Source organism: Macaca mulatta, chromosome 12, assembly GCF_049350105.2.
Source record: "Macaca mulatta isolate MMU2019108-1 chromosome 12, T2T-MMU8v2.0, whole genome shotgun sequence".
NCBI classification, from domain to species: Eukaryota; Metazoa; Chordata; class Mammalia; order Primates; family Cercopithecidae; genus Macaca; species Macaca mulatta.
In genome coordinates, this window is record NC_133417.1 from 80,910,309 (window position 1) to 80,924,139 (window position 13,831).

The 13,831-nt window shown below is 34.4% G+C and overlaps 1 protein-coding gene across 2 annotated transcripts in view; it reads right to left on the reverse strand.

Moving 5' to 3' along the window:
- LNPK (lunapark, ER junction formation factor) overlaps positions 1 to 13,831 on the reverse strand; it is a 78,959-nt gene that overhangs the window by 56,020 nt on the left and 9,108 nt on the right. For both annotated transcript variants that reach the window (XM_015110405.3, XM_015110408.3), the window contains exons 4-5: positions 13,235 to 13,422; positions 1,421 to 1,479 (exon numbers count right to left, since the gene is read on the reverse strand). In XM_015110405.3, coding sequence (XP_014965891.2) covers positions 1,421 to 1,479; positions 13,235 to 13,422 — 247 coding nt within the window. The remainder of the gene's footprint in view (positions 1 to 1,420; positions 1,480 to 13,234; positions 13,423 to 13,831) is intronic.

Sequence of the window (13,831 nt, forward strand, 5' to 3'; positions counted from 1 at the left end):
TAGGTAGCTCTCATCTGTTTACATCTATTTTCTGTATAAAGTAAGACTGTAGATTAAGAGTGACCAGGTAGATGTTGCAGGGTTTGTGTGTTTGTGACTTTTGGCTTTTTTATTTGGTCAGTTGGTTGGCTGGTTTCAGTTTGGTTAGATTTGATTGTTGGGTTTTGGTAGGAGGCAGGTATTAGTGATTTGAAGAGAAATACAGTAATAAACATCACGCTGACAGAGAAAAGGGTGAATTTACTGGGGAACTATAATAGGACCATAAGGCAGTTTTAAGTACATATTTGATACCTGCAATCATAGATTTAAAATAAGTTTGGTCAGGTGAGTATGTTGTATGATTTTCCTCTAATAAGTTTAGCTACTTCCATGAGATTGAACCTGTAAATGTATTTAATCAGAATACTGTTTTGCCAGTCATTGATTAGGCATATAATTGTATTTAAAGAGGGTAGGTTTTGACAGATAAGTAGGATGAGAAGGAGGAGCAAAAGGGTCAAGAGCGTCAGCAAGGAAATAGTCATTGGGGTAGATTATAGGACCTAATGTGAGCAGAAGAGAAGAGAGGTTGTGAGTGAGGAGGGCAATTTGAAAATCATACATTAATATTTGTACAAACTTTATTTGGATCCTTAGTCAAACAAATAAAAATTTTTTAAAAGCAAATGATACTTATGAGATAACTGAAAAGTTAATATTTTTATATTTAATATTTTATGATATTAAGATTCTTTTCTAGGTATGAAAATGGAGAGATACATTTGGGATATACTTCAAAATAATATATGGGATGAAAAAATGGGTTGAGGTAAAAATGAAACAAGACTCTGTAACAAACTAAGTTTTCCATAAAGATTAATTTAACAAATATAAATTCTCTTTATTTAAAAATGTTTGTTTTGGTTGGGCACCGTTGCTCCAGCCTGTAATCCTAGCACTTTGGGAGGCCGAGGCAGGTGGATTGCCTGAGCTCAGGAGTTCGAGACCAGCCTGGGCAACATGGCAAAACACTGTCTCTATAAAAATACAAAACATTAGCTGGAAGTGGTGGCATGCACCTACTCTGGAGGCTGAGGCATGAGAATCGCTTGACCCAGGAGGCGGAGATTGCAATGAGCCGAGATCATGCCATTGCACTCCAGCTTGAGCGACAGGCTCTTCCTATCCCCCTGACTCTGTCTCAAAAAAAAAAAAGTTTGTTTTGTGTAAAAAAAATCTAAATGAGTAAGACAGAAATAACACGAATTAAAAACAGAACCATCTTGATCATTTATAACCTTCGTCATGCTTTATAATAAACAACTCTTCAATACTTACCACATTATCATTCCAAGATCATATTTTACAACCTGTCTTACCAGCACACTCTAAGATAGGTATTTTTAAAACATTTATTAAAAATTGGAATTAAACTTACTATTTCTTTCTGTTCTCTTGGAAAAGAAGAAAATAAGTACTGTTCTTATGCTCCAGATGCTAAAGGGGAAGCAAAATTCCAAAACAAAAAACATCATTAGAAAAAGCAAATTAGAAGCCATGTAAAATGAAAACATGTATTTCCAATTAGAGTTAGGTACATTGTTTCCCTTTATATATAGAAAACTAAAAAGCATTTAATTTCTGCCAGAGAACATCAGAACCTCTGCTTTCAAAGGAGGAGTTCTCAACCTAAAGTCCACAGACCTTCTGATGATCCCCTCAAATTGCAAAATTACTTCTGTGTGCATAAGTGCATTTCTCTGGAAAGATCATTGCTTTCATCAGTCTGAAAGGAATCTATGCACCCCTCAAAAGATAGAGAATATCAGAATCCCTTACTAAATAAGCATCAATTCCAAAAACTTAATTTGTCTATTCCCACACATTAAGGAAAAATGCTTTTACAAATGTAAGAGCATTACACACATATAAGTTGCTACTCCTTCCCTATTATTTAACAATAGAGGGACAGTCTCTACTCTAAGAGATTAAGCTAGCTGGGGGAAAAATAAACAAAAACCTTACCTTCAAATAAATACTTCATAAGTAAAATTAGCTAAATATCTCCTTCCAAAGATTTTATAAGGATAATTCTTTAGGCCTTGCATTAGTAAGACATTGAATGAATTGAAAGAATTAAAAGAAACTAAATGAATAATCCTCATCACAAACTTGTCAGGGTCATCTCCTAAATTCAATGTAAACGTAGCAAAATACCTCTTCTCCATAGAACCTGGCAGAAATAAGTACATAAGGCTGGGCACAGTGGCTCATGCCTATAATCCCAGCACTTTGGGAGGCTGAGGCAGGTGGATCTCCTGAGGTCAGGAGTTTGAGACCAGCCTGGCCAAATGGTGAAAACCCATCTCTACTGAACATACAAAAACTAGCCAGGCGTGATGGCACATGCCTGTAGTTCCAGTTACTTGGGAGGCTGAGGCAGGAGAATCACTTGAACCCAGGAAGCAGAGGTTGCAGTGAGCCAAGATCATGCCACTGCACTCCAGCCTGGGCGGCAGAGCAAGACTGCCTCAAAAAAAAAAGGAAAAAAAAGAAAGAAGTATATAAACATTATTCATCATCTTAAAACATACATTGTATCTCTTGTAAAAAAAAAAAATCGATTGTTTTTTTAAAAAAAAAATTGTTTTTTAAAAAAAAATCGATTTACTGGAAATACCTTCAGAATATAAGTACGAAAATTAGTTCTTCACTCTGAAATACAGATTGCTATTTTGGGAAGTCAACCTGCAAGTAGTCACCAGTGATCCCTGTCCTTTGGTATTCACACCATTGTGTAGTCCTCTCTCACCAATGTTGGTCTGTGCGACCAACAGCATGGCAGAAGTGATAGTGTATCACTTCAATATTAAGTTATAAAGGACTGCAGCTTCCATTTTGGGCCTACTCTTTCACTTGTCTTTCTCTCTCCTGGATTACTTGCTCTGTGAGAAGACAGCTGTCATGATATGAGAACAGTCAAAGAAGTCAAGTAAAAGGTCCACGCAGTGAGGAAGAAAGAGCTGTGGTAAACACTCAGCAAAGAAATGATACCTGCTAATAGCTGCCTGTGTGAATTCAGAAGTAGATTAGGGAAAAATCAGCCAACGTGAGTAAGACCACACCAGATATCTTGGGATTTGAATTCAGAACCCATTTTGATGATGGCGAGACAATTAGCTTTGGCATGATTTATAAATTCCTGGATTATACAAAGAAAAAGGAAACTAAACATAAGCTTGCCAAAAAATAGCCTATATGGAAAGAAAAAGACCTCAAGGGAAAAGCAAAAGGAACACAAGAACAGAATGAAGAAAGTCAGGGGGATTGAAAATGCCATTGCTGATGACAGCAAAAAGAAATAGCAGTCTATTTCTATGTCTAGCAGTGAGCTGGAGATTTGATAACAGCAGAGGGAGTAAAGATCTGCAATGACTTTATCTACAGTGATTGGGTGGATTTAGTTAAGCCTTGAGATGACTGTGGCCCCTACCAACAGCTTAACTGCAATTTACCTAAGAACAAAAAATCCTGAGACAGAACTACCCAGCTAAACTGCTTTTAACATTCCTGATCCTCAAGAGCTGAGACATAATAAACATTTGTTGTTTTAAGCTACTAAGTTTTCGGGCAATTTGTTACATAGGAATAGATAATACATTTTTTTTAATATTGTGATGACTTATTTTTGTGACATGAAAACACCAAATAACTAGCACCAGATTAATTACCTAAAAGTACAAAAAACACCAGGCTTTGTCCTTACCAAGAGAAGGGAGATAAGAGAATATAGGTTAAGCATAATGCCCATAACCCTCAAGGATCCCACAATAATAGAAAAGTCTCATATCACTTCTCCAGTGCAAACCCACTGAAATAGTAGCAGGCTGGAAGAGAAGACTTTTAAAAAGCATTCAGAGAAAGAAAACAGGTGGAAAAAAAGATGGAATTGCAGAGATAGTGGCTAGAATTCTGTAGGAAATTTTCTTAAATGAGTAGATACTTTTCAAAAAGCATATATAATTGTCAGTGTGAATACTACAAAAATTGAAATATACTCTCTTCAAAATAAAACTCACTAAATCCTCTCTGTGGACAATAAACTCTTCCTCTGGTTTTTATCAGAATTCTTCCTGGATAACATGAGCTATCAAACAACAGACATTTCCATATGTCAAGTCTTCAAGACTTGAAAAGGTAAAACACATAGAATTTATTATTCTTTAGGGCTAAATTAAATGAAGTTCTTTGGTATTTTTTGTTATTTTTGTAGAGACAGGATCTCACCATGTTGCCCAGACTGGTCTTGAACTCCTGGCCTCAAGTGATCCTCCTGCCTCAGCCTCCCAAAGTGCTGGGATTATAGGCATAAAACATCATGCCTAGCCCTTTTCTATTTTTAAATAAAATTTAGAAAAAGAACTAAAGTACTTCAGGACTCTGTTTTAGTTATCCCAACAAAGGTTTTGCTCTCCCAATAATTAAAAATAACTTACTAAAATATAGCAACATACTTTGTGAAGATATTGAAGATATTAAGGATACTATTACTAACCTCTAGTTAGAGAATAGTGGCATAAGCTCCACTTCCCCCTTCTCTTCTTAAAAATAATCCAAACAAGGAGAACAAAAATAAAAATGCAAATTCCTTCTCTGGTAAAACAGAGATATAACTAAAACTCAACCATCAGATTATGTGGAGGCACTCTCAAAAGCAATGGAGATTATTACACAGGGGCTCCAAAAAGTGGAAGCAAAACAAGAAAACTGCCTATTTCACAAAGAGGTAACAAGGTAAACTTTTCCAAGTGTAAAACTTAAAACCCACGTTTGTAACAATGAGAACAAGATGCACAGCTACAGGCAGAAGCTCCTCAGTTTGGTTCCAATAAAAAAACAGAGAAGGCAGAAATTAAAAAGAAATTATTCAGAAGTGCACTATTTACAAAGAATGTTCTGTTCCTATGGCAAGGGGGTTGGGGGGAAGTTTTGTATTGTGAAAGAAATACAATTGCCTAGCCCCACTGGCTGGGAAAAGATAACAGCTAAACAAATTCACACACAAAATCCTGAATCATAAGGAAAATTCTAGTTAGCCTGGAACACAGGAAGATATGCCTTCATACCAACACAACCTATAAATAACTGACCCAAAGTGAATGTATCACATAGTGAAAGGTTTTAAATAATTATAAAAACCAAAAGCCAAAAAAAAAATGGTTTCAAAACAGACCAACTTCTTTCATATCAACAAATATTAAGTGGGCTAAACTCACTAAGGTAAAAGAAAAAGACCTCCACACTGTATCACCAGACAAAACCCAACTCTATAATGTAAATGGATGCATCTAAAACTAAGAGTCTTTTAAGGTTGAAAATAAAACCATAGACAAAGGTATAGCAGGCAAATGCAAACAAAACAAGGGTTGTGATCTTAAAACCCCAATGGTCAAATTTTTTTAAAAAACCTTTAAACTAAAAAAAGGTCACATTATAAAGTTTTAAAAAAAAAAACATCATTCCTTTCCAAAAAACGTTGCTAGAGCAACTGAGCATATCCACAGGCAAAAACAAAAAACAAAAATTAAACCACCTCGACCTGAACCTTGATTAACTCAAAATGGATTATGAACTTAAAAGTAAAAAAAAAAAAAAAAAAAAAAAAAAAAAAATTAAGGCATAGAAAAAAACGTAAGAGAAAACCTTCACAACCTGTAGCAAGGTAAAGTGGTCTCAGAATTGACAAGAAAAACACAATTAACAAAGGGAAAAACTGATAACTTGAACCTCATCAAAATTAAAAACTTTTGCTCTGCAGAAGACCCTGTTGGGAGAATGAAAAGACAATCTAAAGACTAGGGGAAAAAAAGCTGTAAACCATATATATCCAACAAAGAACTCTTTTTTGTTTTTTTGTTTTGTTTTTTGTTTTGTTTGAGATGGAGTGTAGCTCTGTTGCCCAGGCTGGAGTGCAGTGGGGTGCGATCTCGATTCACTGAAACCTCCGCCTCCTGGGTTCAAGTGATTCTCCTGCCTCAGCCTCCTGAGTGGCTGGGATTACAGGCACGCGCCACTATGCCTGGCTAATTTTTGTATTTTTTGTAGAGACGAGGTTTCATATGTTGGTCAGGCTGGTCTTGAACTCCTGACTTCGTGATCTACCGGCCTCAGCCTCCCAAAGTGCTGGGATGACAGGCGTGAGCCACTGCGCCCAGACAGAACTTTTATCTATAATATATAAAGAATTCTCAAAATTCAAGAGTAACAAAAACGAATAATCCAATTAGAAAATTGGACAAGTCATGAATAAACATTTTGCTGAAAAAGATACATATTAATGGCAAATAAGCACATGAAACATCCTCAGCCATTAGGAAAATAAAAATTAAAACCACAATGAGATATTGCTACATACCTATCAAAACAGTCAAAACAGAAAATAGTGATTAACACCAAATGCTGGCAAGGATGTAGAGAAACTAGATCACTCATACCCACCTAGTGGCAATGTAAAATGGTATATTTACTCTGAAAAAAAGTTTAGCAATTTCTTATAGAACTAACATGTACTCACTATATACTCCAGCATTTGCACCCTTGGGCATACACCCCAGAGAAATGACTTATGTTCATATAAAAACCTGTACAAAATAGTCATTGCAGGCTTATTTGTAATAGCAAGAACTGGAAACAATGCAAATGGTGTTCAGTAGGTGAATGGTTAAACCATGGTCCATTAACACCAAGGAATACTACTCAGAGAAAGAAAGGAACTATTGATACATTGAACAACTTGGATAAATCTCAAGAATATACTGAGCAAAAAACGCCAATTTCAAAAGGTTACATACTATGTGATTCCATTTTGTAACATTCTTGAAATAACAAATTTGTGGAGATAGAAAACAGATTAATGGATGGCAGGGGCTAGGAATGGGGAAAGTGGAGGAAGACATGTATGGCTATAAAGGAGTAGCAAAAAGGAGCCTTGTGGTGATGGAACAGTTCTGGATCTGAATTGTGGGGTGGTTACACAAAGCTACAGGCGATAAAACTGCATAGAAATATAAAACCCACTCAAAGGAATTCATATAAAACTGATGAAATCTGAATAGGCTCCGTGGATTGAAGCAATGTCAATTTCCTGGGTGTGAAAGTTTACTACAGTAGTTCTCCCTTAATCTCAGTGATATGTTCCAAGATCCCCAGTGGATGCCTGAAACCATGAACAGTACCAAACCCAACATATATGAAGTTTTTTTCTATACATACATATCATGTAGGTATAGGGATTTAATTTATAAATTAGGCAAAGTAAGAGATTAACAAAAATAACCAATAATAAAATAGAACAAGTATAACTATACTGCAATAAAAGTTATATGAATGTAGTCTCTCTTGAAAAACTAATATTTTCAGACTACAACTGACCACAGTTAACTGAAACTGCAAAGGGCAAAACTGTGGATGAAGGAAAAACTACTGTACAGATGTTACCATTGGGGTAAGCTAGGTGAGGTACCTGCAACCTGCCTGTACATTTTTTTCTGCAACTTCCTGTAAACCTATAATTTTTTCGAAATTAAAAATTACTTTTAAAGGATGTGTTTACAATGAAGATATAACAGAAATACTCATGCAAAAAGCAAAGCATCAACATTCATAAAACAAAACTAAAAGAAATACAAGGAAAAGTAGAAATACATTTTTATTAGGATATAGAAGATCTATACAGCATAAGGTAGTTCTCATTGCTAATATTAAACTCTGTGTAACTGAAAAAAGAGAATATATCTTCAAATGTTCATGAAACACTTAAAAAATTGACCAAATAACATTCCACCAAAAAACTCAATAAATTTAAATCAGAAATATTTAAAATTCTCTGAAAGCAATACAATAAAACTAGAAATTGTAACTAAGACAATAAATAAAAATATAAATACATATTTGCCATCCATAAATAACTCACAGATTATAACTCCCTCTAAAAAAATCCCATCTTGTAAATAACCAAAATAAATCACTATATATCAAGACCCATGGCATAAAACTAAAGCAGTGGTCAGAAAGTATCATAGTTTCAAACACATGTACAGTGCTATTATTTCAACAAATAAAGAATGAAAATAAAGAAAAGTTTTTGGATGCTTTTATAAAATGATCACAATACTGAAAGCAGAAATTTTTCCGGAATTCAAGAATGATTCAATGTTTAATATAATCCCTTCGTATCAAGAGAAGATGAAAAGTCATATGGAATCTCCATAGATAATGAATTGTATTTAACAACATTCAACAACCTTTCTTGATTTAAAAAAAAAAAAAAAAAAAAAAAAACTAAATACAGTAAGAATAGGTAGAAAATTCCTTAACATGATCAAATGTATCTGTCTCAATCCAAAAGTCAGAATAATGCCCAATGGTGAAACATCAGAAGAATTCCCAAAAAAACACATCAAGTATGTCCACTATTTTCTCTACAACACTGTCCTGTTAAGCTAACATAATTAGCCAAGAGAAAAAAAATCAAAAATATCTAACAAGAAAAAATATCAAATGAAAGAAACAAAAGGAGGTGGTAAAATTATTGCTATTTACAGATTATATGACTACATACTTGGAAACTCTCAAAGAATCAACCAAAAAAATTATTAGAAACAGTAAGACTATTATTGCAGTTGAATATAAAATTGGTATAGAAAATCACTACTTTATATATACAATCAGTTGAGAAATAAAAATTCTTTGACTCACATTCATCGAAGCATTTGTTCTTTTCTGAATGAAATTAATGCTACTTGGAACATTACTACAGCATGTATTTTTGTTCAATAATATCTAATGACTTGAACTAAAAAAATATGTGTCCTAGCAGCAAATACTTGGAACTTCAATATAATAGAATCACACGGAGGACAGCTTCAACACTTTAAAACCTCAATATTCAGTGTTTCACTGTACTCAAACTAAAAATGCTAAAAGTTGAAATATAGCAGAATATCTCAATTCAATCAATATAACTAAACCTTCCTTACTTTGGGTAAAGAATTAACATTCTATAAACCTGGTGGTTTTTCACCAACCTTCATATTATACAACATTATTTTGTTACCTCTTTCGCCCTTTCTGCCAAACTTGTGTTCTTTTTCAAACAACCGTATCATAAGCCCTATCCAATTTATAAAAATGTTTTTAGATGAGATTTAGCAATATATAAATCTAACGATGAGTCGGGCATGGTGGCTCATGCCTGTAATACCAACACTTTGTGAGGCCGAGATGGGCAGATCACTTGAGGCTAAGAGTTCAAGACCAACCTGGTCAACATGCTGACACCCCATCTCTACTAAAACAAACAAACAAAAAAACACACAAAAATTAGACAGGAATGTAGTGAATGCCTATAATTCCCACTACTTAGGAGGCTGAGGCACGAGAGCTTGAGCCTGGGAGGCAGAGGATGTAGTGAGTCAAGATTTCGCCATTTCACTCCAGCCTGGGCAACAGAGTAAAAACTCTGTCTGAAAACAAAACAAAACAAAAAAAACAAAAGCTAAAGTTGAATTGATATACAGGTCTTAATATTTATAACTATGTCGACTTCTTTGTCAGCTTATTTAACCACCAAAGACTTCAGCAAAAATTACCTTCATGTTTAGGCAAAATAGTAACAATGATTTATTTTGATGTAAAAAATAAGAATTGAGTACTTCTTGCTTTTGTTTTTTTTTGGGGGGCATATAACTCAACACCATTTTTCCTTACAAATGTCTTCTTTATTATATATAAAAGCCTTATCTAAAAATTCCTTTTGAGGTTATTTCTGGGCCTGTCGCCCAGGTTGGAGTGCAGTGGCTTGAGCTCGGCTCACTGTAAGCTCTCCCTCCCGAGGTTCATGCCATTCTCCTGCCTCAGCCTCCTGAGTAGCTGGGACTAAGGAGCCCACCACCATGCTGGGCTAATTTTTTGTATTTTTAGTAGAGACAGGGCTTTACCGTGTTAGCCAGGATGGTCCCGATCTCCTAACCTCGTGATCCACCCACCCTGGCCTCCCAAAGTGCTGAGATTATAGGCGTGAGCCACCCCGCCTGGCTAAAATACACTTGTATTCTTATTAGTGTATCATGAAACAAACATTTAACTTTCTTCAAAAGGTTACAAATTATGTTTGTCAACCTAGCTGGATTGAGGAAATACCTAACATGTGCTACTTGTGGGGAGAGACAGGAGGCATGAAAATTATATAAGAACAAATCCCTATCCTTAAATGGCTTTCAATTTAAGTGTAGATACAAGAAGAGAAATAGGAATATGATCACCTTCCTCAATTCCCTTGCTTAAATTTCTTCCCCAACAACCCCATTTTGAGAGGCAAAAACAAACCAAACAAGAAAATTATGGCTAATTCCTTTGGGAAGGTCAATACCTCATGATGATGATCAGTCTCTAAAATTACAGAGAATGACATGTCTAGAAAGTTAAAATTTATAAAAGTAAGGTATCCAGAAGTAAAAGTCTACAAGATTGCTTGTAGCATTAGTTAACACAGAAACAAAACTTAATGGTTGCTGACTTAGAAAATGAACCAACTCCCAAGGTAATGCATATTTGCCAGAATAATGCAGAAATACAAAATTGTAACTTTACGTAACTCAAACCTTCCCTCAATATGGTGTGTAGTCTTAATGACTCCTACAAAATAAATTCAGCACTTATATTATGATTTAAGTTTCAGTAATACTTGAAAAGATCAGAGGGAGATAAATATACTATTGAATCTGAAAGGCAGAAAAACAACAAGTGGAATTATACTAAACTCCTCCATATTACATTCTGAAGTAAAACTATAATAAATTTCAAAGGATGTTATATAGAGTATTGATATTCTACCATAAAGAATAATTTTGGAATAGTTATACAATATATGCTCAGTCCTGATCCATGACCTTTCCAGTAAAAGCATTTGGGAAACCGGGAATGTGTAGACAGCAGTCACTTTTTACAGATATCAGGTAGATTTCTAAACTATATAATCAATGTAGACAGTGTTGAGCAAAACAACATACTTTATTGTCCCTTTTGCCTCTAAGTCTTTAAGTAAATCCGAGTCCAGACCTCAAAACTGTTTGCTATAATTTAGATATTTGATCCTCCAAACCTCATATTGAAATTTGTCCCCCAGTGTTGGAGGTGGGGCCTAATGGGAGGTGTTTGGGTCACGGGGGCGGATCTCATGAACAGATGAATGTCCTCCCTAGGGCATTGTGAGAGTTTGCCCTCTATTAGTTCCTGAGAGAGCTGGTTGTTAAAAAGAAACTGGCACCTCCCCTATCTCTTGCTTTCTCTCTCACCAAGTGATCTCTGCATATGCTGTCCCCCCATTACCTTCCGCCAGGAGTGAAGCAGCCGGAGGCCCTCACCAGATGCAGATGCTGGTGCCATACTTCTTGCACAGTCTACAGAACCATGAGCCAAATAAACCTCATTTCTTTATAAACTACCCAGCCTCAGGTATTCCTTTATAGCAACACTAACAAACTAAGACACTGTTTCCCAAAGAAAAAAGTCCAGGGATAAGCTCACATTGCACACAAAAGGCAACAATTCACGTTACACACATAAGAAAATCTCCTGCATTAAGTCTTCTTTCTTTTTACCACATCCACTTTCAAATTGTGCTTTATTTCATGCTTTTTTGATTGTCATCGATCAGAAGGACAATGTTATTCTTTGTTGGATAACCAGTCTTTGCTTCAAAAAGTGAAAAGCTCACTAAAATAGAAGCTACTACAGTTGAGAACGAGGTCACAAATATCAATGAGACAAAGTGAAAAATGGCTATCAAGCTAAACAAGCCAAGATATACTAGATGCAGGTGATGCAGAAAAATCAGAGCGACACAGTAAGGATTAGAAAGCTTCATACCCAAAATATCAGAAAGATTGAATTGAAGAAATTACATTTTTTAAAGAAATAAAGTTTTCCTGCTTCTAAAGAACAATTAGTATATAATTTATTTGCCCCCCAAAAAACTTTTATGAATCATAATAGCAAATCTAAATCATAGTTTTTGGATAGCCATTATAATTAACACAGTAGAGTTCCCTATCAGACATTCCGTTACAACTAGATACAAGTCTTTTATGATCAAAAAAATTAATCTTTATATGGAAATAGATGTAAAGTGCATTTCTGAGTGTTTAAAAGTACTTAAATCAACTAAACATCTCATTCTACTTTGTAAATTGCTTTTCTCTCCTCTTATGAAAAAAGTATAAGGGAAACAAGGAAAAGGGGCTCACAATTATAAAATCCACTACTACTGGGATAAAAGCATTCCAAAAGATTTCAAAACGTGAAAAAAAAGAAATTAGCAGAGACAATTATTTTGCAATATTATGAAAGCACTCAATTTCAGCTCTTGTAGCTACATACAAACTTATAATTTTACAAGCTTCAGGAGTTCCAATTTGAAAATATGCCCTGCACTAAAGACTAAACAAACACATTTTTTATAGTAGTACCCAGACTGAGGCAATGCCCCTATTAAATGCTCCCATAGCATTTTACACTTCTCTTTTATAACATTCATCATACTCATTACTTAATGTTTGCAGTCTAAGATATACAGTCAGAGAGTTTTGTATTTTTATGTACCATACACCATTATAATCCAATGTCTAAACAATTGGTACCCATAAATACTTGTTGACTGAATAAACAAACTTTTTATCAAATTGTCTCCCAAAATTCTCAGTCATGATATACCTCCTATACAGTGCTGTATTATAAAATATTTATAAAATAAGGGTCAATTGCTTTATAGCAGTGACTATACAGCAGTAAAAAGAAGGAAAGAGAGTTGGGGTGAATGGAATACATTCAGAATAATTTGAGCAGTTATTCTTTTGGTTTTACAAACCCTGCCCCACTTGCCATTACCCCCTACTCCACACCCAATGCCCCTAGGGGAGCATGGTCATCTACTAGAAAATCATAAAACATTGCCATATAGAGCAATTATTACTCATATTACTAGGTAATACTCCTCAGGTATATTGGATTACAAATGAAGGTTTAAAACAATTGTTCTACTATTTTTAAAAAATCTTTTCAAATTGTGAAAGAAATTCAAACTCAATCAGATATTACCATTTAATAATAAAGAGACTGAATATATATACTAGATATACATTAAGACTCTCTAGTCAGAAAAGGAAAAGATCAACAAAAAGAATAATTTACTTACATCAATGGAAAAGCAAAAAATGGGAGTGTCATGGCAAGTCTTGCTGTAAATTCATCAGGAAGATACCACAAATATACAATTAAGCATGTAAACAGATAGAGAACTGAGGAATACAGAATTAATCTTCCAACCCATAATTTTTGTAATCTCTGATTTTTTTCCCTAAATTCTTCCAATGCTTGAATTTCCTGTTAAGAGAAAATTATTCCGTTAGTAAATTTCAAACTTCATAAAGAAATTAAAATGTTAAAAAATGTTAACAGGAAAGATATTTAAGAAAAAACTCTTATTTAAAGTTCAATAAAGCATAATACCCTAACCGTTTAAAACAGAACATAATATGGAAAAGAAAACTAAAACTGAGGTTAAAAATTTATAATGCTTATTCTAACAAAGCAATTTTACAATGCAAAATTAATTACTATTTTTAAACTATCAAATTGGCAAAGATTCAGGGAATGAAATTGGTATCAGCAATAATATTTGTTGAGTCAAATAAGTAATAATTCCTCCTATAAAAGGCATTTTAAAAATCTGGCAATAAGAAAAAGAATTAATAAAAATTAAAACCGTAACCCATCTATTTATCACTCTCCA